This window comes from Sprattus sprattus (genome assembly GCF_963457725.1).
Source record: "Sprattus sprattus genome assembly, chromosome: 3".
NCBI classification, from domain to species: domain Eukaryota; kingdom Metazoa; phylum Chordata; class Actinopteri; order Clupeiformes; family Clupeidae; genus Sprattus; species Sprattus sprattus.
Window position 1 is genome coordinate 5,360,002 of NC_137922.1, and position 27,986 is coordinate 5,387,987.

The following is a 27,986-nucleotide window of genomic DNA, read 5'->3' on the forward strand; positions in this document are numbered from 1 at the left end:
GTGTGTGTGTGTGTGTGTGTGTGTGTGCGTGTGTGTGTGTGTGTGTGTGTGTGTGTGTGTTTATAGCATGCTGTCAGGCCCATATGGGGTAACCATAATGCCTGTGGAAACTGAGTGCTAACTGGTGATGGATTTGAGCTCCAGGATCCCCACCCTCCGTGCGTGTGCCCCTGAGAATGCCCTGGGAGACTGGCACAAGACAAGCGGAGCAGCTGCTGAGGCCCCCCCCCCCCCCCCCCCCCCCCCCCCTCCCCATACTCCAGACCCATCACAAGCTCTCCCACAGTCTCTCATCCGCCAGAAGAAAATACAAGAGAATAATCCCCTACGTTGCATAACTGCACATGGACCTGGTGTGGAGGGCACAGGAGGGGGTGGGGTGCTGACCACTTCCTTTGTGGGCAAAAAGAGTCTAATTCAGCCCCAGTCTTGAGATTGCCTTCTCAGACACGAGTTGCATGAACAATATAGTAGTATTAAATTAAGCAATAAGCCCCAAGAGGCCGTGGTTTGCGCTGATTTTAGAACAGGTAAGGGGAGTTGTTAGGCACGACGCGAAACCCCTGCAAACTGTTACTACAAATGGTTTCATAAATAAAGACAATTCAATTTAAGAAACAATAGTTTAATGATAAACCGTCATTCTTCCGCCACTAAAAAATATAGTTCCTAAATAAATCGTTGCCACGCAACCCTTGAAGCAATGCAACAGCCGGATGGAACACTGGGTATTAAAAGTGCAATATTGTGTATTCATATAGCCGCTATATGAATACACAGCCTTGCCTTGCCATTCTCTGCGCAGTAATATGGAATGTTATCATAGAATGTTATGAGGACAAATTGTAAGGTATTGCTGGATTTTACAACGGCCTTTAGCCAATAACAATCAAGGATTTGAACAATCAGTTTTAGAATAGACTATTTACCACACAACTTTGTCCTGATTTTAGAGGAGTTGATTTGCTGATTTGCTGTCAAAATGGCATGCATTGCACACGTCAGTGAATCAAAAATATTTGAACAAAGCTTTTGCAACAGATTTAGTCCCCCCCCCCCCCCCCCCAAGAGATGAAACTGTTTGGCACTGTAAGAGATGCTATGGCTATTGGAGCACATCAACATAACACACCATGGCGGCATCAGCTCTTGTGTGATGGATTCTCTTCTATGCTATCACAATCCAGGTTTGCAGGGTCTCTGATTGAAGTGGTAGGACACACTTATGTGACCAGCGAACGTCATCCAAAGTTTCAGGCTTGACAGAGAGTTCTAGCAGAGAGTTCTAGAGGACTTTAACTTGGCTGTTTGGTTCCATAAGGCAGATATATCCCTACTGTACCTCAAGGGGATCAAATAAGGACTTAATTCGACAGTATCCTGCTCAATAGGAACTCAAAGCATTTTGTGTTTAAGTGTACAGTACCTTAGTACAGTAGTTGTCATGGTGACACACTTAACACTTCTAACTAGGGCTGTGTGAGTAATGAGTCTTCCATGGCTTCCATGGCTAAATCCCTTTTCCAGTGGCTGCAGATAATGGACCTTATCATTTGGACCTTACTGAACCCCTTACACATATATGAGAGATAATGGAATGTGTGTGTGCAGGGTGTGTGTGTGTGTGTGTGTGTGTGTGTGTGTGTGTACCTGTGTGTGTGTGTGGAGGGTGAGGGGGCATCTGTGTGTGTGTGTGTGTGTGTTCCACATAATAATGCGATGCCCTAAAAGGCCACTGGTCAGAATGGAGCTTGCCCCACACACTTCTGGAGTCAATCTGTATTTATAGCGCTGATAAAGGGTCCATCCCACCTTGGTCACCCGACCACACCAGCCCTGAGGTGGACTAATCCGATAAAGAGAAAAAAAGGACTGGCTAGTCTGCTCCACGGTTCAGTCTGCTCCGACTCCTCTCATACACACACCACTAGAAGGTAAGTCTTTATCTACTCGACTGCTAAGCATCTCTACTGTCCCCCTTCTCTCTGACTCTGTCTCTCTCTCTCCCTCTCCCTCTCTCTCTCTCTCCTCGCTCCTTCACTCTTACCCACTGCTCTTTTCTCTTTTTGTCTACTCGACTGCTAAGCATCTCTACTGCCCCCCTTCTCTCTGACTCTGTCTCTCTCTCCCTCTCTCTCTCTCTCCTCGCTCCTTCACTCTTACCCACTGCTCTTTTCTCTTTTTTTTGGTATAACTCACTCATTTTCCTCCAAACACCCAGCTGACAGTAAACTAACTTGCTTTCAAATCTAATCCCTATTCTATTCTTGCCCTCTTGACTGGTGGTGGTCCTCTGTCAGTCAGCAACGCTCAATAGGGCCTGAGGCATTCACTCAAACTCAGGGCACTAACAGTGCATCTTTGTCTTCAGCTGTGGAGTGCATTGCTTAAGTGCATGTAATGACATACAAGTTGGAATGTGGATTTAAAATAAATCACATTATGTAGTCACAAACGTCCTTATATTCATGCTGTCTTGTGTGATTTAACAAGTGCACAATGACATGATGTTGAAAAGCAAGACAGATATTAAATGTTTTAGTTTATCGTGAGCTTGTAAAATATCCGCTTGAATTCTTGTGGTGCTCCCCAATTAGCCCAATGAAGCAGCCGGATAAGTAAGTCATAGCTCAGTGACCATATCACCCTAACCAATAGCATCCTTGCAGTGAGTAGTTCCTAATTGCATAGCATGACTTGTTTTGTCTGACTCAGAATACATTAAAACAATAGCAAGTGTTGAAGTCACTTGTGAAATATTTTACAGAATATGCCGACATAGCTGTCACTTAGTTGTAACCAGTGAGTTCATTTGATAGATAACTGTTTACCAATTACCATGACCGGTTTTGGGCAATAATTGGCATTTGATCCCCTACCAGTGCTGCAGGTAGAGCTGTATTTGCACTGTAAGCTTGGATGTGGAGTGGCCTAGGACTGTAGGGTTGCGTGCAGGACTGTAAATAGTACCGAGGGCTTAATGGACCTTTCTATCGGGCCTGTTTTGGCTAAAACCAAAGCTCAGGTTCCAGAGCCCTCCTCTCATTGTCTTTAATTAGCTCGGTGTGTCATCACGGCTTCCGTGGCAGATGGGGAGGCTTGCGGTGCCACGATGCCGCGGTGAGAGATAGTGAGGGCCAGGGAGACAGCTGGTCCTTTCGAGGCACCCATCTCATCCAAGAAACAGATGATGGTGTCAGAATGTGCCGAGATCAAACAGCAGTGCTCTGACTACCATGGCCCGCCAACTCCACTTAGAGATTGCACCAACTTTTTTTTCCCCTGTTGTCTATAGATGGAGATACTTTGATATGAAATAGCTGCTGTACATAATTTAGGAGAAGGAAGTTACTATAAACTGTATGATATGCTAAGCAGATTTCTTATATTATTTCATGATTATGATTATTGTCCACATTGTTTGTGGCCACTTCATTAAGATGAGTGTTGCATAAGGTCTTTTGCCCATAAACTCCAATATGCAAAAAAGACAAAAGCAATTATATTCCTCAGAGAATGAAAGACAAATGCATTCCTCTGGAATGTCTGACTTATCCACACAATCTGCTGAACATTTACACTGGGGTTTAACATTAACACAAACAGTAACAGCATGTGGTTAACACCGCTACACTCAGTATTCTACCTCTTATGGTATTTGATGATAACAAGGCAGTTGGGCTGTTGCCATTCCCCTGATTATAAAGCAAGAAGCTAGAACTTGAACTATTATCTGAGAGAAGAATAGTTAGAAGTGCACTACTGCTAGTTCAGTATACTACATGATGATGAGTACGGATATCTGTACCAACATCAGTTTTTAAACAAGCATTAAACCTTCATTGATGTAGTTGTCACCTATTCAACACACCTCAGCCAGCCTACTTGTAGAGCCTACTTTATAAAACTGATGTTTTTATGTGAAAGCCGCCTCACAAGATTTGTCCTTAGTATTACAGCAGTCAACACCATTTCACTCTTTGTGAGAGATCAGCACTTATAGCTGCAGTGGTGTTAGAAAAAGGTAGGAGGGACATTCTGAGAGTTCCCAAGGCTTCAGTGACCCAAGACTCAATCATGCTGTAGGCTGAGGGACAGGGAGACAGGGGGATAGTGTGAGATTAGCTCTCGGACACACGACAGCTGCATGCTGCCTAGGAGCTTGGCTCGTTCCTCTGCTTTTGGAAGTCTGCTTCACCCATCCCGCTTTCAGATGTTAAAATTCCTATGTCAAAACGTTTCCACGCTTTCCTTATTGTGTTTGTCCAAATTAACACTGGTTAGGTTACTGAGTTTATTCAAAAATTCAAACATTATGTCTGGCTGTGAGAATATTTTTCAAGCTTTTCAAATACCTCCTCTATTCATTGTAGAAAGGACATCAGAAGGTACAACCAGAAAGAAAATGGCTGAGCGCTATGATTGCCACTACTGCAAGGAGTCCCTGTTTGGGAAGAAGTATGTGCTACGTGAGGAGAACCCATACTGTGTCAAGTGCTATGAGAGCCTCTACTCCAACACCTGTGAGGAATGCAAGAAGCCCATTGGCTGCAACAGCAGGGTAACTCCAACACCAGATTATGTTATCAGTGACATCCCTGAAGTGACTGTATGTAAACACACGCACAGAGTACCAAACCCACCTTCTGAGTGGTAATGTGTGAGCGAATGATGGCTTCCTACCACCCTGGCATGTGTGGAGGGGATGTGAGTGGTATGAGTGGCTGAGTCCTGTGTGAATGCCAGTCCTGGGATAGAATGGGAGGGTCTTTGGCAGGAAATACCCGCCGGGAACACACATGCGAGCGGGAGACAAACGTAACTGTGCCAGACAGGCTTCTATTTCAGGGTAACATCTCTTAATCCCAACCCCTCAGATCCCTGTGCTTATGGAGGACAAATATGCATGAACACTAGATCTCATCAAACACTAGGATCACAATATCATATTTTACCCATGCTTAAAACTTTATGATATGATAGGGGTGGTCTCTGTTGGTGACCCTCAGATAATACTGATACAAGCAGGGTCAGTCCATTTGCATTGGTTCTGTTGGTGACCCTCAGATAATACTGATACAAGCAGGGTAAGTCCATTTGCATTGGTTCTGTTGGTGACCCTCAGATAATACTGATACAAGCAGGGTAAGTCCATTTGCATTGGTTCTGTTGGTGACCCTCAGATAATACTGATACAAGCAGGGTAAGTCCATTTGCATTGGTTCTGGTTTGGTCTAGGTTTCCCTTCCCTGAACAGCAAGGTCCATTCCACTGAGGACACTTTAATCACTTCCTGACATTCTCCCCTAACCTGGACAATGAGGACAGTCCTGCCGTCCCTTGCTGTCATTTTAATTCGAAAGCATCTGTAAAAGGAGTCTGTCAAATTGTGCCCTTCAATGTGTCCTAGTTCTGAAATGTACTTCTACTTGTAACTAAGCATTGTATGCAATGCATGTGCGATATACATACAGAGGAAATGAGTTGAAGGGGACGTCAAGCAGAGAAGTTAAGCGCATGCAAACATTATTAGTGTCACAGCGTATTATAATTAGGTCTGATCTGGAGGAGGTTTAAGCATTTAGTCAAACCTCAGTGGAACTTGGAGCATGAAGAGCCTCATCTTCCATGGTTCATTTCTTGTCCTCTTCCACAAGCCCAGGACAGGGTCTTAATCAGTCCTCGTGTCTACCTCCTTCACCGAATTCCTTTCAGTTAATTAAGCACATGGCGTCACATTTAACTAATTTACACGCTGAGCACTTTTTGGATGCAAAATGATTTAGTCCACAGTCATTTGTTCCCACTGATATGGAAAGCCATTTAATGTAGATGTTTAAGCAAAGACCATTTAATGTCTTCAAACCAATTATGTTTAAAATGTCTAAATATTCCTCAGCCACTTTTCTGTGAAGGTTAGCGAAAAAGGCTTCATGGGTCATGGACTAAACACGACACAGTGCATTGTTCAACAGAGTACCTGATGGTTGTTTTAACACGACACAGTGCATTGTTCAACAGAGTACCTGATGGTTGTTTTAACACGACACAGTGCATTGTTCAACAGAGTACCTGATGGTTGTTTTAACACGACACAGTGCATTGTTCAACAGAGTACCTGATGGTTGTTTTAACACGACACAGTGCATTGTTCAACAGAGTACCTGATGGTTGTTTTAACACGACACAGTGCATTGTTCAACAGAGTACCTGATGGTTGTTTTAACACGACACAGTGCATTGTTCAACAGAGTACCTGATGGTTGTTTTAACACGGCAGAGTGCATTGTTCAACAGAGTACCTGATGGTTGTTTTAACACGACACAGTGCATTGTTCAACAGAGTACATGATGGTTGTTTTAACACGACACAATGCATTGGATGTTCAACAGATTTTCTGCTGGTCGTCTAAACGTGGCACAGTGCAGGGTTCAACAGATTATCTGCTGGTTGTTTTTAACACGACACAGTGCATTGGATGTTCAACAGATTTTCTGCTGGTCGTCTAAACGTGGCACAGTGCAGGGTTCAACAGATTATCTGCTGGTTGTCCTTCTCCAGGATCTGTCCCACAAGGACCGCCACTGGCACGAAGACTGCTTCCACTGCTTCAAGTGCAGCCGTACGCTGGTGGACAAGCCCTTCTCCACCAAAGATGAGCAGCTCCTGTGCACTGAGTGCTACTCCAACGAGTACTCCTCCAAATGCTTCGACTGCAAGAAGACCATCATGCCAGGTCAGCTCAGTTCTAAGACTTCGAAAACATCGTTGAAATCCTGCCTTTATTTCTTATATCATTGAATTATTTTCCATAGTTATCTGTTTTCTTGAGTTTATTCTCTCTCTCCATCTCTCTCTCTATTGCTCTCTCCCCCTCTCATACACACATTGTTCACTCTTTTTTCTTGAGTTCATTCTCTCTCTCCCCCTCTCATACACTCATTGTTCTCTCTTTTTTCTTGAGTTCATTCTCTCTCTCCCCCTCTCATACACACATTGTTCACTCTTTTTTCTTGAGTTAATTCTCTCTCTCCCTCTCTCCCCCTCTCATACACACATTGTTCACTCTTTTTTCTTGAGTTCATTCTCTCTCTCCCTCTCTCCCCCTCTCATACACACATTGTTCACTCTTTTTTCTTGAGTTAATTCTCTCTCTTCCTCTCTCCCCCTCTCATACACACATTGTTCACTCTTTTTTCTTGAGTTCATTCTCTCTCTCCCTCTCTCCCCCTCTCATACACACATTGTTCACTCTTTTTTCTTGAGTTCATTCTCTCTCTCCCTCTCTCCCCCTCTCATACACACATTGTTCACTCTTTTTTCTAGGGTTAATTCTCTCTCTCCCTCTCTCCCCCTCTCATACACTCGTTGTTCTTCCTAGGCACCAGGAAGATGGAGCACAAGGGAAACAGCTGGCATGAAACATGCTTCACCTGCCAACGCTGCCAGCAGCCCATTGGCACCAAGAGTTTCATCCCAAAGGAAAGCCACAACTACTGCGTGCCCTGCTATGAGAAGCAGTTTGCCATGCAGTGCGTGCAGTGCAAAAAGGTATCAGTGCAGCAGACACATGCAGTGTGTGCAATATGCAACAAGGTATCAGTCCAACAGACACATGCAGTGTGTGCAATGCAACAAGGTATCAGTCCAACAGACACATGCAGTGTGTGAAATGCAACAAGGTATCAGTGCAGCAGACACATGCAGTGCGTGCAATATGCAACAAGGTATCAGTCCAACAGACACATGCAGTATGTGCAATGCAACAAGGTATCAGTCCAACAGACACATGCAGTGTGTGAAATGCAACAAGGTATCAGTGCAGCAGACACATGCAGTGTGTGCAATGCAACAAGGTATCAGTCCAACAGACACGTGCAGTGTGTGCAATGCAACAAGGTATCAGTCCAACAGTCACATGCAGTGTGTGCAATATGCAACAAGGTATCAGGCCAACAGACAAGGCATCAGTGCATCAGTCCATCAGCCAGTGGAATGTCAGTTTACAAATAACAAGCTGACTCTCATATGAACTCTATTGCTGACACATTATGCTTTATGAAGGAATTTACAGCTTGTGTCAATTCTTTGAAACAACTGTGATTTTGGAGGACACAAAATGAAGCATATATTATTGATATGCTTCCTTTTATGCTTTTGAATAGAGAATATTATAACTACTAGCACTCAGGCGGGACATATCAAGCCGTTGGCACAAAGGGATGAAAAATGACACTGTTACTGTTCCTTCTTTCCCTCATCAGCCAATCACCACGGGCGGAGTGACCTATCACGAGCAGCCGTGGCACAAAGACTGCTTCCTGTGCACTGGCTGCAAGCAGCAGCTGTCTGGCCAACGCTTCACCTCCCGTGATGACTTTGCCTACTGCCTCAACTGCTTCTGCAACCTGTATGCTAAGAAGTGTGCCTCCTGCACCACCCCCATCAGTGGTACGCAGCTGGTTAGCACCATCCAGGCCTTGACTCTCATTACTGGCCCATGGGAACAATACATGATAGCATTTAATCACACTCCAATTTGTGTGAAGAGATGCTTAGCCTTTGTGATGTGAATGATAAATGTGTATGCTTTAAATATGTGACAGCTGTAAACAGCTTTATTTAAGACAGCTTTAAATTGCTGTGGTGGAATGCTCTGTAACAACCTCCTTGGTCCTACTAAGCGTGATCATTTTTCTAAGTTGCATTACGTAATAGGGAATTAACCTTTCAAGGAAAGATGTTAATATGAAGCTGTGTGTTGACTTTCATAGGTCTTAGTGGGAGTAAGGTGTATATACTGTATGAGTGTTGTGCTGTGTGTGGTCTTCCATAGGTCTTGAGGGGAGTAAGATGTTAATATGAGTGTTGTGCTGTGTGTTGACTTCCATAGGTGTTGGTGGGAGTAAGATGTTAATATGAGTGTTGTGCTGTGTGTTGACTTCCATAGGTGTTGGTGGGAGTAAGATGTTAATATGAGTGTTGTGCTGTGTGTGGTCTTCCATAGGTCTTGGTGGGAGTAAGTACATCTCCTTCGAGGAGCGCCAGTGGCACAATGACTGCTTTAACTGCAAGAAGTGCTCCGTGTCCCTGGTGGGACGTGGCTTCCTGACGGAGAGAGATGACATCATGTGTCCCGACTGTGGCAAAGAAATCTGAAGAGAGTGACACACAGTCCAGAGAGATGAATATTAACAGAGTGCCCCAAATGCTCTGCACTCTTTGAGAATAATGCAAAAATGTTGAAAGCACATTTATATGAAGGTTTTCAACAGCTTCTTAAGGTTCACTAACAGTTGTCTTGGGGTGGATGAGTATTATTCAAATCTAATTTATGTTGTGAGGTTTTTATGATATTATGAGGACTCTCTGCATGTGAGGCCTCGGATTACTGAAATCTACAAAGCAAAGTTAAATACAATTCACTGCACTATGCTGATTTGTTTGCTAAAATATATGACATATTTTAAAGAATGTGTCTAATCGTGTGGTTTGCTCGAAGAACTTGCCTAATTAAGTTTGGCTAATTTATTTTTAAGGTGTATTTGTGTTTACTAACATGAGATTTTATACTTGGAAGGATTTCACCCAAGTCAGATAAAAAGTCATTGTATGTGGTGCTTTGTCAATAAATCATTACCAAGTGTTTGTCATGTTTTGAGTAATATTATGTTAGACTGCTATGAACTCTTCACAAAAATGAATCTTGAACAAAAACTATTAGAAATGTTATGCTGCAAACATTGTATGATCGTCCCTTTAATTAATCTTAAAATATCCGTAATTGATTTAATACAATACCTTAATATAAGAAAAGAAAAACATGTTCAAGTCGGCCAGCCACCAATGCCTATGATTGTCATTGGCCAATGAGATTTGAAGGTCTTGCATGCAGTGGTGTATTGTTAATAGATCACTGGAAATGGGTTCAAACAGAAACTCACATGTTCATTGATGCTCTCAATGAAAAGCATGTCATTTCTGGCTAACCAGGTATTGAATTGAGCTGGTGAGGTGGTTGCAGGCCTTGATTTCTCTGTCTGGTCTGTATCATTCAAGAAAACATCAGAAAGGGCCAACTGTCAGTCAAAAGCAGCCTAGGACTTTTCCATGTTTCCTTCCGAGCAAGTTTCTTTGCACTATGTCTCCAGATGGACAAAAGATACAATACAAATATATACTTCAATCATTGATATATTTGAAACTCACTTGACTGTTACCAAACTGACAACATTAACTGTAACCGAAGGTTATAACTTCAAAGGTAACATTTGGAAGATTAGATGAACAAAATGTTGGAGGTAGACTAGGCCATATTATTTGTCAACTAGTCAGGGATGTGTTAATTTGTAGTGTAATTATATTGATACATATTCATCATGAATATTAAAATAAACACACAAACAAATGAGTTTAAGATATTTGGCCGGTAGCAACATTTGAAGCCCTTTGGCTCCTTCTTGTGGCTATTCTATGTAGTTGCACTTCATCTTTATGGACTCGTAAGTACAGAATAGTTTTAGGCTTAGTTCTGGTGTGGTTGGCTTGATTTTCCAGTTTTTCAGTACGAAGAACGGGAGCACAAGCCTTTCAACCGCGAATTCTTGAATGTTCTAGTCTTACGTGACTGACAACAATTTGTGGTACCAGGTACCACAGCATCTTTAGGCGGTTCATCCACGTGACCGGATATACTTGCATTGTAGCAGGAAACATTTGCCCGTAGTGAGAGGGGAGTGGAGAGGAGTGAGGAAGCGGGGAGGCCGTGAAAAGCTGCCGTCTCCTAACACATAGCCAATGTTTTTACGGATGGGGTATGGCATGCCTGACTTTACCAATTCACCTGTCGCACCACTTGATAAGCCGCAAGGTTTGCCATTATCATGCGGCCTGGATCACAGTCGCACACAGACAGCTAGTTAGATCAGAAGTCCATCATAACGTAACCATTAAGTTATTTCATGTTATGTGCTATGCTATGCTTTGCTGTTCTGTGCAGTATTAGCTGCCCAAATGAATATGTTGCCCATTAATGGTAAACTTAGTAGTCATTGCTAATGAACCGTAAGCAGTCCAGAAATCTTTTCGCAAGGCTTGCTCAGTACAGTTGAGCAAGGATGAAATTGTAAGCTTTCTGTATTCGACATCCTGGTTTCTGTGTAATGTTAGCTCGTTAGCAAGTTAAACATAACGTAAATGCTATCTTGCCAGGGGTAGCAGAAAGTGTGATTGTTGTAAAATGATGTTGCTGTAACAGTTGACTCTACGATTCATTTCACTTTATGCCTGTGTGTCATATGATGACTGGACAACTTCGGAAATTATTTGACGTATCTTTCACTTGCGGTGATAAAACTGCTTACGTTAGTTGAGGGCTAGCTAGCTAACGTTACTTGGGTTCCAAATCGCAGGTTGATGTATGTTAGCTAGGTTGCTAGTGATGCACCTGCAGTGTTTCCTCAAATTATTGTTCGTTTATGCTGTTGCTGGTGTGTCATAGAAAGTGCTAATACAGACGGTAACTGAAGCATAGCCGTGCTAGCTATCAACCCAGTCAAGCAAGTTAAGACAAGTTATGTTTTCATTAGTTCTGTGGTGATGTCATTAGGGCTAGGGGTTTTGAAAGTGAAAACTGTGGGAAGTATCGGCTCAGGAAATACGTTAGATAATAAGACTGTATGCTTTTTAGCTGGATATAATGCGTGTCACATTGGAAAGATCTTTCTCCTCAGTACTATAAACATAATCATTATATACATTGTCTTCTGTTTTTCATGCACAGTCAGGTCATTCATGTGTGTGTGCGTGCGAGTGTGTGTGTGTGCTGATATTGTTGTAGTGTGTGCCTTCATGCGTGCTCCTAGAGTGAATTATTTTAGTCTAAAAGTTGAGTTTTTGTGTGTGTGTATATTGTCCTGTAGAGACCTGGATGTGTGAGGCATCATGAGCGTGAAGGCCTTTGAGCTGGTGCCGGTGGTGGAGCGGGAGCTCCTGAGCGGGGACAAGGCACGCATCGTCATCGAGTGCCTGGAGTGCTGTGGCAAGTACCTGTATGTGGGCACCAACGACTGCTTCATCCACCACTTCCTCCTGGAGGAACAGACCATAGCCAAAGGCAGCGTGGTCTACCTGTCTCAGAAGCTCCAGCAGAAACACCTGGGACTGAAGAAAGCCGTGTCTGAGCTGAAGGCCGCCTCTGCGCTGGAGCGCCTCATCGTGCTCTGCGATGCCACCATCTACGTCCACGACATGCTCTCCCTGGAGGTGGTGCCGTCGGGCAGCGCCAAGATCAAGGGCGTGCTGTCCTTCTGCGTCAACGAGAACCCGGTGAGCGCCGACCCCTTCTGCGTGGAGCTGGGCGTGATCTCGTCCCGGCGGCGAGCGGTGCAGATCTACACGGTGCACGAGGACCGCGTGCAGCTGGTGAAGGAGCTCAGCACGCCCCAGCAGCCCTGCGCGCTCAGCCTGGACGGCTACTTCCTCTGCCTGGCGCTCACGTCGCAGTACATGATCCTCAACTACAGTACTGGCGCCTCGCAAGACCTGTTCCCCTATGACAGCGAGGAGCGCAAGCCCATCATCAAGAGGATCGGCCGGGAGGAGTTCCTCCTAGCAGCCCCTGGAGGACTGGGTGAGGTCAAAGATAATTACGATACTGACCTGTTAGTGACCCTCACTACACAAACTTGCATGAGGACGGTCACTACTTCACTCTTGTATTTTTATTCAGCCTTTTTAAATCAAATTTGGTATGTTTACAAGGAATGACTGTATTGACTTCCCGACTATTAACCACGGTTTATACATTGATTTTTTGCGACATTTCTGCAGCACTATGGTTAATACTCGGGTGCGTCCTATACATGGGGAATGCTTTTCATTTCACCAGGTAGTTAACAACGCACACAGTAACTCTGCCAGGTAAAGCGTGAATGGGTCTCTCTCCCTCTCCCTTTCACATCCCAATCCCATTAATGTATCAGGCGAAAACAAAATCGGCTAGTCTAATTTTCATTCACTTTCGCATTCGTTCTTTCAAAAATAAAGTAACAGGTGTTGTATATTCCACCCAGACTGTGTTTAACAGGATCTGCAAGAGGTGTGTGAGGTCTCATGATTATGACATCAGCTGGATAACTAGCTAACATTTCATGCAAATGGAACTCTTCTATTTAAACCGTTAAAGGTTATTAAAAGGTTTCCTTAGCTAGCTAGTTAGATAGCATAGCAACTAGGAAGCCCATTTGCTGGAAAGTTAATTTCTCAAAATCAGCTCACCAATAAAAAGGCAGTCATGGATTCAAAGTGATCACAACCACTTGTGGGTGATGTTAAATGGCTTCACCAAGATATAAACAATCCTGAGAGATAAAATGGGACATCAATGGAGCAAGGGCTTACTCTGATACCAATGGAACAAGGGCTTACTCTATTAATGTAACTTTAGAAGTCCGTCCGTCCGTCCGCCCCCCCCCCCCCCCCATTCTCAAACACATTCATTCAATGGTTGCGATTCCGAACGAAGATTGCCGTTTATAACACTAGGGCCCCAGGGAATCAATTAACGATTCCACTTAACATTTAGCGTCTATTCCTGTTAGGTGACAATTTACTCAAGTTACCTCAGGACTCTGTTGTTGCATATAAGTATATTTATTAATAAACAACAACAACAAGCATGTCGGGCTCACCCACATCCTGGCAGGCCAGAGAGAGGCACGGGCCCTCTTTCAGAGAGAGAGAGAGAGAGAGAGGGAGCCCAGGCTCACTCCCAGCAAATGAGAGAGAAGCTAATCAAACACATCACACAAGGTTTATATAGATAGAAGTTAGCATTCTCTGACGCCAAAACAATTTGTCAGCAGGGATAACCACGTGGTGGGTCTCTGACGTCCGAGGTCATCTTATGCTTTCTGTAATACAAGGGAGTCGGTTTTACACAAGGTCGAAATAAACACAGTTCAACCCTTCTTATCACCTGTGGTCCAAACATGCTCTTACGCAGACTAAGTGGCGTCAGTTACACACACACACTGAAACACAGAGAAGCCATGTACCTGCTTAAATAAACACATGATTCATACAAGGTACTTGATTCATACATTCATACTTGATTAAAGTCAGAGTTTCATATTTCCCCTTCAATTCCCACGTAACACTAAACTTCCACAGACCATAACACCAAATAAACGCTCAAGAAATGGTTTTCACTGTGAGTGGGAATGGGGTATTTGTGAGTGAGCGTGGACGTGTGTGGGGGGGGGGGGGGGCTGTAGCTGTAGTACTTTTGTTGAAATGCCCTTCCCTCCTTCATACAACTTATAAATGGCCAGTTGCACTCCCATCACAACTACATGGCATGTATATAATAAATAAACGTGTATGTTTTATAAATGTACATAAATACTGTAATGCAGTTTATATACGGTGCAGTTAATAGTCTGGATAATACGGTAGACATGGATATTAGGCTAGAGAAATTGGACTGGATATTAGAGTTTGAGTGTCAGATGTTGTTTTTCCCATGACATCATTTGTCATTTGACAGGCAAGCAAGTCATCTATTTGCCATTTGCTAGACGCACCAAATGACAGTTTACTAAAGATACATGCTCACATACATACAGTACACAGACAGTCAGTTGGTTGTTATTTATTTTATTTTTTATTTTAATGTAAAGTAGTATTTATTGTTACAACAGGGTTCTAATGCTCGTAGCTTGACTGTTCTCTCCCTTGTACGTCGCTTTGGACAAAAGCATCTGCTAAATGACTAAATGTAAATGTTATCCCATAAAATACAAACACATTGATCAGGTTTCCTTTCTGCCCTCAGGTATGTTTGCCAATGCAGAAGGGATGTCCCAGCGTGCCCCAGTGAACTGGTCTGAGAATGTGGTTGGTGCTGCGGTGTGCTTCCCCTATGTGGTGGCGCTGGATGAAGGCTTTGTGACGGTACACAGCATGCTGGACCAGCAGCTCAAGCAGACCCTCTCCTTCAGGGATGGACACATACTGCAGGACTTTGAAGGTACGGTCCGAACGCCCTTGGTTACTGGTCTGGAGGCGGCTACTGGGGGTCTATGTGGGTCCAGTACTGTCCGAACACCCTTGGGTACTGGTCAGCATATTAATGAACAAATGCAGATGAACTGATCTTATTTGTAGTCGCTGGATACCCTCTATTATGATCTGCTTTTCTGAGGATTGATTTTGACTAATGTTTGGAAATAAGAATAGCTCGTATATCCGGGTTGAACTGAATAATCCACTCGTATTATGATTGTGTGTGATTGCACCAATAGTATGTTTTGCTCTGAGGATTTTAGCATCATTGAGGCAGGAGCGTTCTCTGGCATCATGTGTGTCTGGCATGATTGGGCGGCTCTGATGATACTCCAGCTGTGAGTCTGAGAAACAGCTGAGTCATGCTGAGGATAGACACGGATGAGTCTGCTCTGTGGGAGTGAGAAACAGCTGAGTCATGCTGAGGATAGACACGGCTGAGTCTGCTCTGTGGGAGTGAGAAACAGCTGAGTCATGCTGAGGATAGACACGGATGAGTCTGCTCTGTGGGAGTGAGAAACAGCTGAGTCATGCTGAGGATAGACACGGATGAGTCTGCTCTGTGGGAGTGAGAAACAGCTGAGTCATGCTGAGGATAGACACGGATGAGTCTGCTCTGTGGGAGTGAGAAACAGCTGAGTCATGCTGAGGATAGACACGGATGAGTCTGCTCTGTGGGAGTGAGAAACTGCTGAGTCATGCTGAGGATAGACACGGACGAGTCTGATCTGTGGGAGTGAGAAACAGCTGAGTCATGCTAAAGCCTGTCTGAATGAAGGCTCATCAATCATGTCATCTGCTCAGGAATCACTTCCCATGATGTGTGGTCGTGATTAGCCTGGAACTGAAGATGTGTTCATGGGTGTAAATAGAGATGATATTGGGGTGTCTCTGTGTCCTGCTGTTGCCTTACTTTGGAAGAGCAGAGCTGATAAGCTGAGAGCCCAAACTATGTTCATATCATTTATGTAAACTAGATTTATGTGTAAAGATACTGACCCGATCTTGTAGTGCTTCTCATCGATTTGAAGACGTTCTCTGAAATGATCTCTAACCAATTTAAGGAAGCTATCGTTATACTCTCGGACAACCTTTGTGTGGTTTGCTAATCTTAGTTGCTATAAGAGAAGAATACAATTTGATGGCCCACCCAAAACAAACAAACAAAGCTAAAAAAAACATGTGGTTATCTGGTTCTGCCAATGCTCTCCTTTAGCAGGTATGTTATCCTGGTGTGTGTTCTCAGTTCTTCTCTCCTCTATAAACACATCTCTCTCATTGATGATAATGATGATTACATTTGTCTCTACTCTGAAGGCAAGCTGGTGTTGGCGTCCACAAAAGCAGTCTACATGTTGGTGCCATTACCTCTGGAGAGGCAGATCCAGGATCTCCTGGCCGGGAACAGAGTTGATGAGGCACTGACTCTAACAGAGGGAGCACGGCGAAACATACCCAAAGACAGGTTCCAGGTACCACTATGTCTTCAGTCATCCATGAGTGTAGTCATTAGACAGAGCCCCAGTTTGAAGCATGAACAGCTGTATCTTTTTCATGGTTCCTGTCTTTTTTTCCCCTCAGATTTTGCACAAAAGAATTCTACAGCAAGCAGGATTCATCCAGTTTGGACAGCTTCAGTTTTTAGAAGCAAAGGAACATTTTAGGTAATGTGATGGTGATATTGCCCTCGGGTCGTGAACACTGATGCTTGCTTGATGACTGTTGGATAACTTATTACTCTTAGTGAATGCACTGGGCAACTTGACTCTAAACCTTTTGCATTAAACTCAGTTCAGTAAATGTAAACAACGTTGTAGGTCTTTCTAAAACGCCAGTTTTTTTTCTGGTACAGCGAATGTAAAACTATGCACATTCAGAGGTTCAGAAGTGATGTTGGCTGCTGATTATACAACTAGAATTGCTTTACCGTGACTAACTACAAGCTTGTTCTTAACACTAAGTAATCATTGTTCTCTCTCTCTCTCTGTGTTTCTGTGTGTCTGTCTGTCTGTCTGTCTCTCTGTCTGTCTGTCTGCCTGTCTGTCTGTCTGCCTGTCTGTCTGACTCTGTCTGTCTGCCTGCCTGCCTGTCTGTCTGTCTGTCTGTCTGTCTGTCTGCCTGTCTGCCTGTCTGTCTGCCTGCCTGCCTGCCTGCCTGTCTGTCTGTCTGTCTGCCTGTCTGTCTGTCTGCCTGCCTGTCTGTCTGTCTGTCTGTCTGCCTGTCTGTCTGTCTGTCTGTCTGTCTGTCTGTCTGTCTGTCTGTCTGTCTGCCTGTCTGTCTGTCTGTCTGTCTGTCTGCCTGCCTGTCTGTCTGTCTGTCTGTCTGCAGAAAAGGTCAGCTTGATGTGCGGGAGCTGATCTCTCTGTACCCGCTGCTGCTGCCCGCCTCCTCCTCCTTCGCCCGCTGCCACCCGCCGCTGCACCCGTTCGCCGACCTCAACCAGCTGACGCAGGGCGACCAGGAGAAGGTCCAGCGCTGCAAACGCTTCCTCATCAGCTACCTGCACGAGGAGCGCAGCAGCGAGGGCCAGAACGGCTTCAGGGAGGAGGTGGACACAGCCCTGCTCAAGCTCTACGCCGAGGCCCACCACGAGAGCCTGCTGGACCTGCTGGCCTCCGACAACGCATGCCAGCTCGCAGACAGCGCCCCCTGGCTGGAAAAACACCACAAGTGTGTACTGCAGTTTCCTCTGGGTCACTACCTATGAGTACAAGTTTGCTTTGAGTTAGAGGTGTGGAGGGTTGCTCATTTAGATGTCATGTCAATAAGAGAAGGGTCAAGAACACCTATAGTCTTTGGAGTGTACAGTATTGTGATGACCTTCTCTTTTATATCTTCACATTGCACACTTTTGTGTAGCATTTTTCAGTTTTCTTGAGGGGTGAAATTGCTGACCTCATGAGGATCTTTCCTTTATTATGTCGCTTTTTTTCCTCCCCAGATACTTTGCGCTCGGTCTTCTGTATCACTATAACGGCCAGGATGCTTCAGCTGTCCAGGTCAGCAAACTCCAACTTTGACTTGATTATGAATGAGTTCACAGACTGACCAGACATGGGGGGGCACACTGACAACAACACCCAGTCACTGAGGGGGGAATAGTCAGACAGTCCACAGCACATCCACTAAACATTATGCCGACATTTCACCACAATGTTCAAAGCAATTGCACTCCATGAAAACTATAAACATGCTGAATACTCTAGCACTGATAAATGTTTGTGGCATAGAGGTGTTGGGGTTAGAACATAGGGTTAGTCTGGGGAAAAAGCTTCACTTGACTTCTAAGGCTAGTGCAAAGGGGATGTGATATTCTCATTATTACATCCACTTCATTAAGGTGTCTGTGTGATGATGATGTAGTCCTGACCTCTCTCTGACCTCTCTCTTGATTTGTTCGTCTTGTGGCTCCAGATGTGGGTGCGGGTTGTGGACGGTGACCTGCAGGACCCCACCCGCTCAGACCTGTTTGAGTATGTGGTGGACTTCCTCAGCTTCTGCCCCAACCTGGACCTGGTCTGGAAGCATGCCGAATGGGCCCTGAAGAGAGACCAGACGGTGAGCACGGTTGTGTTGTTCCCTCTCACCAGACTGCATGTTGTTCTCTCTCACCAGACTGCATGTTGTTCCTCTCAGCAGACTGCATGTTGTTCCTCTCAGTAGACTGCATGTTGTTCCTCTCAGCAGACTGCATGTTGTTCCTCTCGCCAGACTGCATGTTGATCCTCTCAGCAGACTGCATGTTGTTCCCTCTCACCAGACTGCATGTTGTTCCTCTCACCAGACTGCATGTTGTTCCTCTCAGCAGACTGCATGTTGATCCTCTCAGCAGACTGCATGTTGTTCCCTCTCACCAGACTGCATGTTGTTCCTCTCACCAGACTGCATGTTGTTCCCTGTCAGCAGACTACATGTTGTTCCCTCAACAGACTACATGTTGTTCCTCTCAGCAGACTGCATGTTGTTCCTCTCAGCAGACTGCATGTTGTTCCTCTCAGCAGACTGCATGTTGTTCCTCTCACCAGACTGCATGTTGTTCCTCTCAGCAGACTGCATGTTGTTCCTCTCAGCAGACTACATGTTGTTCCCTCAACAGGCTGCATGTTGTCCGTCATGTGGCTGCATAAAACAACTTTTCTATGGTTGCGATGAGGTTATCATGAATAAATGACAAGGTCAACCATCTTAATAATCAATCCATGACTGAAAATGGCCATGGTGGATTTTGAGTGAATGTTGAGTGGATGCTAAACTGTAGTGTGTTGACTATCCTGTGTTAAGATGGAAGGATGTGGTGTTTGTGTTGACTACCGTGTGTTAAGCTGGAAGGTTGTGGTGTTTGTGTTGCAGATAGGGGCCCAGATCTTCACTAAGAGGCCAGTGGACGGGGACCAGGGAAGTAAGATGAACCCCGAGGACGTGGTCACATACCTGCAGAAGCACAGTCACGCTCTCCTCCTCTACCTGGAGCACCTGGTGCTGGACCAGCACGTACAGGTAAGAGCACGTACAGGTAGGAGCCCCTGAGCTGGGACACAATGGACCAGGGTGTGATGAGCCACACCAGCCCCTGAGCTGCCACACAATGGACCAGGGTGTGAAGAGCCACATCAGTGGTGCATTTAGTGGTGCAGTAAATAGTAGGGGTGCACAATTCAGAAAATGTCACGATTCGATACCGATTTTTAGGCTCACGATTCGATTCAAAATCGATTTTCGATGCAAAAACGATTCTCGATTAAAAAAAATTGATTCACAGTATGTAAATGTTAGTGCTGTCAAACGATCGCAATTAATCGTATTTTTGTCATAGTTAACTCAAAATGAATCGCGATTAATCGCAAATTAATTAATCGCAAATTTTATTTTAATGCTCTTATCATGGAAAAGTGGATTGGCTTGCTTTATGCAATGTTTTATTTTATTGAAAAACAACATTGCCAAACAGGGCGGTACAAAATAAGATTATAAAGTGCACATTTCAGACCTATAGTGCAGTTAAACCATGGCTTAATATTTTCTTTTTTTCAAGTTTGCTGTGAACATAGAAGTCAGGCCTCTTATTTCAAAAACAATGAACCGTAACAGTTAGGTTACCAATAAAAGGTAAGTCTACTACTTCTGTGCTTTCAGCCAGCTGCCTGTTGACATTTTCAGACAACAGTGAAGCTGGCTTCTTTTGCACAACACAACTTTTAAAGGTAAACTTTCTATTCAGAAGCTTTTTATCAACCATTTCGCCGTATCACGCTCACCATCACTCAAACCGTAACGTTAGCCTACTACACAGTTTGCGAAGCAAAAAAGAACGTTAATCTTAGAAAGAAAAAAATCGATTTTTGGAATTCTATGAACCGATTCTGAATCGGAAGCACTTGAATCGCGATACGAATGTGAATCGATTTTTTTGCACACCCCTAGTAAATAGGAGCACATTGTAAACGAAAAGAAGAGAACTTTCGTGCATAATCTCTTGACTGCATACTGTCTACAGATCTGCCAGTTGCCTTGGGTGCTCTGATGAATCTGTTGGTCTTCCAGCATCATATTCTTTGAGTTCTTTGCTGATAACTGAAGATCTTAAAAGTGTAATGGAAGTCTAGACAGCAATTGCACTTACGTACATCTTCTGCTTGCCAGCAGTCTATATTAAGGGATATTTAGATAGACGTCTAGAAGTGTCCAAAGGTTGGGGGTTAATAATTGCTTGAAGATTTGTGACATTTCCAGCTTTTAAGGACTTGGCACATTGAGGAGTGTTTTTTTATTATTTGCAGGGTAAACAAACCAGAAGTGAAGCCATGTTTGTAACCTTTCAGTTTATTGACATCAATCACACCGCATGTCATTGACACTGAAGCTATTGCACCTCCTTGCTCTCATTGCCTTGACAGATAAGTCTGGGAGGAATGTTCACAACATTTTGGCTACCATTTACTATTATGACATTTTATTTAGAAATAGGGTGACAAGATACAAGATAACATCTTGTAACCTATGTAAAGATTTAGCAATCCAGTCCAATATGACTGATTTGATCTTTTGATATTTATTATAGTCAGAGTAAGATGTCCAGCCACTTTTTTTGGTGTTGGGTGTAAATACTCCAACCTGTCTGTGTAACCTAGGGCTAGGTGATGGGGGACATGTGCCCCCAGTTACTGGGATCAGTGTGTAGTTTTAATCAAGTTTTAAAAAACATTTTGAAATCATGTTTTGTCTTCAGCTCATTTAGACAGAACATAAAACGATTCAAAGTCTGAAACGGTCCATTGCACTGAATTTCTTGGCCATATTGCCCAGCCCTGCTACCTCCTCTGCTTTGATGACTCACTCAGAGTGGCTATGGTGCCTCTTTGGAGAAATAGAGAAAGTTGGTGGGAGAGAGAGAGAGTGAAAGAGAGAAGGAGAGAGAGAGAGGGAAAGAGAGAAGGAGAGAGAGAGGGGGAGAAAGCGAGGGAAAGAGAGAAGGAGAGAGAGAGAGGGAAAGAGAGAAGGAGAGAGAGAGGGGGAGAAAGCGAGGGAAAGAGGGAAAGAGGAGAGAGAGAGAGAGAGAGAGAGAGAGAGAGAGAGAGAGAGAGAAGGAGAGACAAAGAGAGAGGGACAGAGAGAAGGAGTGAGAGAGGGGGAGAAAGCGAGGGAAAGAGAGAAGGAGAGAGAGAGAGAGAGAGAGAGAGAGAGAGAGAGAGAGGGAAAGAAAGAAGGTTGGTTTGGCTTCATTCCCCTGTATTCTGTGAGTCCTCCTCTCAGCCCCTGTGCCATCTGTCTGTCCCTCCCTGCAGAAGGAGAAGTTCCACTCCCAGCTGGCGCTGCTCTACACAGAGCGTGTGCTGGCCCTGCTCTCCCAGCCCTCGTCCCCAGACCAGGCCCTCAGCCTCGGCCAGGCCCGCTCCAAACTACAGCGCCTGCTCAAGGAGTCCAGCCTCTACCGGGTTCAGATCCTACTAGGTGAGTTCAGATGGAGCTCTTGCTGATAACCAGAGTCGGTAGTACACTCCCCCACCCAAACACATAACACAGAATCCCAGAAGGTGGCACAAGGTGTACAGAAATGTGTGAAATGGCGCCACTCTGTGGCTATTGTAGGTCAGTGCTCCACTGAAGTAGTCTGTGTTATTAGATCTAATGAAACAGCTTCCCTGCTCCAGCCAGTGGCGGACCTACCATTGAGGCGAACTAGGCAACTGCCTTAGGCCCCCACCCAGCAGAAAGCCCACGATAAATTGCCCACCAAGGCACCGATGGGCCAAGTCTATAACCAACCGGCCCTCCCGCAAATATCGTTCGTTGCGACAATTTTCCTTGCGTCACCGAATACATAATATACCTCTAATGACAACGTGTAGGAATTACTGTCTGCTATTTATACTACTCCTAGTGACCTGTATTCACACTCATGGTTCCTATTTTCTTACTATTTTCCAATCTCCTCCGTCAGTCTTACTATGTTTATTTGTTATTAAATGTCAATCACTCTAGCCTAATACTTGCGTGTCTCGCTCGTAGACACCTTTAACACCCCTACACACACACATAATCACACACCCAGCATGCAACACTACCATTACCACTGATGTTTACACCCCATCGTATGTTCTGTTCTGTTCATTTCTACAATAAAGTTCAAACCAGTGGCGGCGGACCTTAAGGGCGATTGTGGCGACGAACTGCTTTCAGGAAAAGGAGATTTTTTTTCTCTGTCGGCGTACTAATTAAGATAAATTGACAACAAAACAATTAGGACTTCCTACACCAAATGTATCGATTCAACAGGTTTCTACAAAGGGTGGAACCCTACATGCAAGAATTGGAACGAAAGAAAATCATGGCTAGCACGCTGTGAAGTGGCTAACGCGGTCTGTAGGCTATTTCTTTATTTGTAGGCTACCCACTGTCACTTTTCATAGGTTGTACAGTGAGGATGTTCGCTTTTTGCCCTAACACTGAGTTATTTTCTTTGTGAAGACTTATTTAGCTTTTGTAAGCAAATACTTTCGAGATCAGTCAATAAATATAGTTGGTTTTTACTTATATGTTGCCCCCTTCTTTACGTTGTCACTGGACATATTTTATGTGTCCTGTAAAGCTATGTTGCATCATACAACATTTGAGACATGTGGATAATAAAAAAGTGGGATAATTTAATGTGGAGCCAAATCATGTTTGCTTATGAAGGCTCCTGAATGCAACTTTCATCCATATAACTAGCTACTGTAGCTATGTAGGTAGAGGGGAAATATTTTGATTGTGTGCTGCCATCTACTATACAAAAAGGTATTGCTGTATGAGTTAATCAGCCTACAAAAAAAATGATATTGCTTAATGTAGGTCGCCCTAATCATTATCAAAAAAATGGTGTACTCTTTCTCTGCTGACATGTATTCCTAAAGGCTCTGTAGTTATAGCCTACATATAGGCCTAACCATCTGATACTAGCCCAGAGTTAAGCATATTCATCTAGCAAACTATACCTACCTTGGAGTGTTACAATAGCCAGTATCATTTTATTCCATGTGTCCATCCAGGCAAATTTGTGGATCCAAATGTTATTAAAAAACATATATAATGTTATTTCTTTGTAATCATCCAAAATTATGTTAAGTGTATGGGTATTTTGCATACATTGAGCGGGCAACGCGCCGTATATTAAGTGGGCCGCTCTGACAGACAACTCCCGGGCCACTTTTTCCCCCCAGTTCGCCCCTGCTTTGAGGTGGCCCTTTTTTTTTTTTGCATTAAAAGGACGGATGAAGAGGGCCCCTGGCTATATATTCGCCTTAGGCCCCCAAATGACTAGGTCCGCCACTGGCTCCAGCTAGTGTGATATGTGAGCTATGATGATGATGATGATGATGATGATGATAATGAAGATGATGATGTTTGCGTCCAGGGAAGATAGACGGCGTGAGCTATGATGATGATGATGATGATGATGTTTGCATCCAGGGAAGATAGACGGCGTGGAGCAGCTGCTGGTGGAGCAGGGATAGGGTTAGGGTTAGGCTTTCCTGCTCCAGCTAGTGTGTTATGTGAGCTATGATGATGATGATGATGATGATGATGAAGATGATTATGTTTGCATCCAGGGAAGATAGACGGCGTGGAGCAGCTGCTGGTGGAGCAGGCCACCCTGCGTGGGCGTCTGGGCGAGCACGAGCGGGCGCTCCACATCCTGGTGCACCAGCTGCGGGACCGCTCGGCCGCGGAGGACTACTGCAGCTGGGCGTCCACCCCCCAGGAGCCCTCCCTGGGCCAGCAGCTCTTCCACCTGCTCCTGGCCACCTACCTGGACCCGGACGTCCCCGGGGGGGTGGACACCGTGGCGGCCGTGGACCTGCTCAATCGCCACGGCAACATGTTCGACGCGGTGCGCGTCCTGGGGATCCTCCCCGAGGGCTGGTCCCTGCAGCTGCTCCGGCCGTTCCTGACCGCGGCCGTCCGGAAGAACGCCCACGAGCAGCGCACCGCCCAGGTGGCTCTGGGTCTGGCACGCTCGGAGAACCTCCAGCTCCTGCATGACCGGGTGAGTGAGTGGGCAGCTCGAGGGAGTGGGCAGCTAGTGGACACCACAGTCAGAAAGGATTCAGACCTTCACTTCACCTCCGTCACATGTTGTTATGTTGGAGCCTTTTGGCTAAATTGTTTCAGTTCATTTACACTGAGTCAGTGGGAGATCTAGAATGTTCTTTTGGGGTGGAAAAGGGATGGCAGAGAACTTCTGGAGGGTGTTTGAGTGAAGTGGCCTGAATACTTTTGAATGCTCTATGTGTGTGTGTGTGTGGTGTGTGTGTGTGTGTGTGTGTCTGTCGTCGACTAAAAGTCTGTATTGTCCCTCACATGTTTCTCACAGTAGTCTTAGGCTTAAAATCAGGCTTTTCTGTGTGACCACTTGTTTTTTGCCCATTTATTAAACCTCTTCTTCTTAAACCTCTGGAATAGGGTGATTCACTGTCATTACGCCATTCCACCATGTGCTGTGACTCAGTGTGGGTTCTCTGGTGTGTGTGTGTGTGTGTGTGTGTGTGTGTGTGTGTGTGTGTGTGTGTGTGTGTGTGTGTGTGTGTGTGTGTGTGTGCAGCTCATGTGCTGTGACTCCGAGGTGCTCAGTGTGGGTTCTCTTGTGATGTGTGTGTGTGTGTGTGTGCGTGTGCGTGTGCGTGTGCGTGTGCGTGTGCGTGTGCAGCTCATGTGCTGTGACTCCGAGGTGCTCAGTGTGGGTTCTCTGGTGTTGTGTGTGTGTGTGTGTGTGTGTGTGTGTGTGTGTGTGTGTGTGTGTGTGTGTGTGTGTGTGTGTGTGTGTGTGTGTGTGTGTGTGTGTGTGTGTGTGTGTGTGTGTGTGTGTGTGCAGAGCTCATGTGCTGTGACTCCCAGGTGCTCAGTGTGTGTTCTCTTGTGATGTCTGTGGGGGTGTGTGTGTGTGTGTGCGCAGCTCAAGACCCGAGGAGGCCCGGTGTTGGTGTCGGAGAAGAAGGGATGCCAGCTGTGCCACAACACCTTCAGCGAGCCCGACTGCGTGTGCCTGCCTGGCGGCGTGCCCGTCCACACACACTGTGCCGCCCAGCGGCTCCAGGACTCCCCCGCTAAGAGGCGCCTGGAGAATGGTAGTGACCACACATGAGTGGGGCCGGCCCTGGGTGCGTGGATGTGAAAGGAGCGTGGGGGGGGGGGGGGGAGCGTACAGGCTGGACAGGACAGGAGCGTGTGGACCCCCCCACAGCCCACCCAGGCCCCGAGTCCTGGCCAGAAGGACCCAGCTGAGTCCACACTCCCTCAGCCATTGCCTTGAAACTGTGCCCCTCTCGAAGCAAACCTAGTTTTTGTTCTCGTATGTGTTTGTGTCTGTGAGTGCTGGAGGAGGAGGAGGAGCGAACCAGAGAGAGTGCATGATTGACTGAGTCTGAAGTGTGTGTGTGTGTGTTAGTATGTTCTATTTATTTCCATGTAGTTATCTGTGCACAGTTACACTTCACACCAGAAGAGCAACAGCTGTCCTTTTTTTAAAACAAAAGGACAAAATGGCGAGTCACTTCACTGAAGAGAGACAGACCCCCCCCCCCGCCCTCCTGAAACCCTTTTGCCATGAACCAGTGGTGTGAATCCCTAAGGGCTGTTGGCTGTCTAGGTCAGTTGATGAGTATGTGGTAACAGTGGCTCTCTGAAGAGAGTAGTCCCACCAGAAGGACTGCAAAGGCCAGTCTCCAGAAGACACATGTCCTGCACTCAAATCTCCATCCAGGTTTCATCATCTTCTGTGAGAAAGTCTGTAGCACTCGTCAAGGACTACACAAACATGGATGTGTCACTGTACAATGGCGAAGGTCTTTCATATTTGCCGCCATAACCTGGATTTTTGTTGAAGGAAAATGCAATGCTAGGTCTTGTTGTTTGCTAGTGGTGTCTACTCTTTGTGCTTTGCTCCATCTGAGGTGTAGGCTTAACCACTACCACAGCTTCAAAAGACTCTTCTGTAGCGGGGCAAAACACAAAAAAACATGCTTCATCATACTGCAGTGTTTTATGCAAGATAGACATGTTCTAGTTCTTCTCTTGGAGGAGCTATGATGAGCACAAGCCAAGGACACTGTTACTAAAACACCCTGAAATCTTAGCTAGCCTCCACTCTGTGCTATTTTCTCCCTCTCTCTCTCTCTCTCTCTCTCTCTCACTCTCTCTAAAACCACATATCGCCAGTCTTTTCTCTCCAGCTGCACATGTGAAGACCCTGTGAGATGTTTCAAAATGAAGTGAGTGGTCTCATACTTTTCTGTGAAGGAAACAAGATCAGACTTTTTTTTTCTCTCCTCTATTACAGCCTTGATCAAAGCCTTATAATTGTAAAGATTATGTGGGGACTCGTAAACATGACATGTAGGCAGTTCCACTGACCATCGAGTGTCACTTGTTTTGTTCAGCCGTCTACCTACCTGTGTGTGTGTGTGTGTGTGTGTGTGTGTGTGTGTGTGTGTGTGTGTGTGTGTGTGTGTGTGTGTGTGTGTGTGTGTGTCCTAATCTGCATTTGTCGTGCTGATGTTTGCAGTGCTGTGAGGTGGTCTTTTAGGAATCCCATTTACAGATCATCTCATTATGGTAAGCATCATGTGGTGGTCTTTCCATGGTCGGTGGCGAGGTACTGCATCATAATTTCGTTTGAGATCTGGCTTCAAGAAGAGATGGAAATATGTCAGTTTACAGAAACTCCACAGGGTTGGAGGAAATGTGGAAAGCACACGTAATACACTGCCTATAGATTCAGCCCATAACCACTGCAGGACAGAAAGGCCACTGCGGCCAGCACTAAGTGATCACACGCCCCCTACTGGACATGAGTGGCATCAGTGTCTACAGGAAGCAATGGAAACATGACCTCATTAATCAAAATGGCATCATCATGTTAGTGATCGTTCAATCTGGCCTTTGTTGATGCAGCCAGTTTGTGCATGAGCTAATCCACTTCTCAGATTGATTTGGAGGGATTACACTAGATTGGTGTGATCGCTGCTCTTTCAAATTATATCTGTGTTCAATTTTGAGAAGTTAATGCCTTGGATGTTTTTTTAAATTAGAAATTAGATTTTTCAGTTCCTTAAGTTGTTGAAATTATGGCAAGCCTCAGTCTGTAGATGTTGGGGTTTGACTTGTACATTGTGTACCTGTGTCAAGCCCTGCAGAGTTAGCCCGGTACTTACATATGAAACTGTTTTCAAAACCCTTCATCAGTTATGAAAAAAGAGAAAAAAACTATGACCCCTTTAAACCTAGCCCTCAAAGTACCTACATTGCTATATCTTTATATCTTCAGAAGTATTTTATAAATATAAATACTGGTATGTAAATATTGTATTTATAACTGTCGCTTTGTAAATCATTGCCAATGTGGGTGGAATGTACAAACTGTAAAAAAAAAAAAAAACGTCCATTT

At 45.0% G+C, this 27,986-nt stretch overlaps 2 protein-coding genes across 3 annotated transcripts; both read left to right on the forward strand.

Annotated features, from left to right (window-relative positions):
* Positions 1 to 1,920: 1,920 nt before the first annotated feature.
* fhl2b (four and a half LIM domains 2b) lies at positions 1,921 to 9,588 on the forward strand. The gene is made up of 6 exons (XM_080834033.1): positions 1,921 to 1,934; positions 4,374 to 4,561; positions 6,563 to 6,737; positions 7,383 to 7,552; positions 8,266 to 8,452; positions 9,009 to 9,588. The coding sequence occupies exons 2-6, from the start codon at positions 4,406 to 4,408 to the stop codon at positions 9,158 to 9,160; spliced, it is 840 nt and encodes a 279-aa protein (XP_080690159.1). The 5' UTR covers positions 1,921 to 1,934; positions 4,374 to 4,405; the 3' UTR covers positions 9,161 to 9,588.
* Positions 9,589 to 10,732: 1,144 nt separating this feature from the next.
* tgfbrap1 (transforming growth factor, beta receptor associated protein 1) lies at positions 10,733 to 27,904 on the forward strand. Of its 2 annotated transcripts, none has more exons than XM_080834156.1 (12): positions 10,733 to 10,815; positions 11,923 to 12,632; positions 14,838 to 15,032; positions 16,385 to 16,539; positions 16,649 to 16,731; positions 17,396 to 17,737; positions 18,009 to 18,066; positions 18,482 to 18,625; positions 19,418 to 19,564; positions 21,850 to 22,015; positions 24,154 to 24,590; positions 25,497 to 27,904. In XM_080834156.1, the coding sequence occupies exons 2-12, from the start codon at positions 11,945 to 11,947 to the stop codon at positions 25,683 to 25,685; spliced, it is 2,604 nt and encodes an 867-aa protein (XP_080690282.1). In that variant the 5' UTR covers positions 10,733 to 10,815; positions 11,923 to 11,944; the 3' UTR covers positions 25,686 to 27,904. The 2 variants fall into 2 exon arrangements, with proteins under 2 accessions (XP_080690282.1, XP_080690283.1); XM_080834157.1 differs by having other exon boundaries at positions 10,767 to 10,871.
* The last annotated feature ends 82 nt before the right edge of the window (positions 27,905 to 27,986 follow it).

Bases quoted from the DNA above. Each gene is read 5' to 3' on its own strand.
- fhl2b (XM_080834033.1), top strand. From the start codon at position 4,406: ATGGCTGAGCGCTATGATTGCCACTACTGCAAGGAGTCCCTGTTTGGG. The intron at 6,738-7,382 runs GTCAGCTCAGTT...TGTTCTTCCTAG, and splicing joins CAAGAAGACCATCATGCCAG to GCACCAGGAAGATGGAGCAC. The intron at 7,553-8,265 runs GTATCAGTGCAG...TTCCCTCATCAG, and splicing joins AGTGCGTGCAGTGCAAAAAG to CCAATCACCACGGGCGGAGT.
- tgfbrap1 (XM_080834156.1), top strand. From the start codon at position 11,945: ATGAGCGTGAAGGCCTTTGAGCTGGTGCCGGTGGTGGAGCGGGAGCTC. The intron at 12,633-14,837 runs GTGAGGTCAAAG...TTCTGCCCTCAG, and splicing joins AGCAGCCCCTGGAGGACTGG to GTATGTTTGCCAATGCAGAA. The intron at 16,732-17,395 runs GTAATGTGATGG...GTCTGTCTGCAG, and splicing joins GAAGCAAAGGAACATTTTAG to AAAAGGTCAGCTTGATGTGC.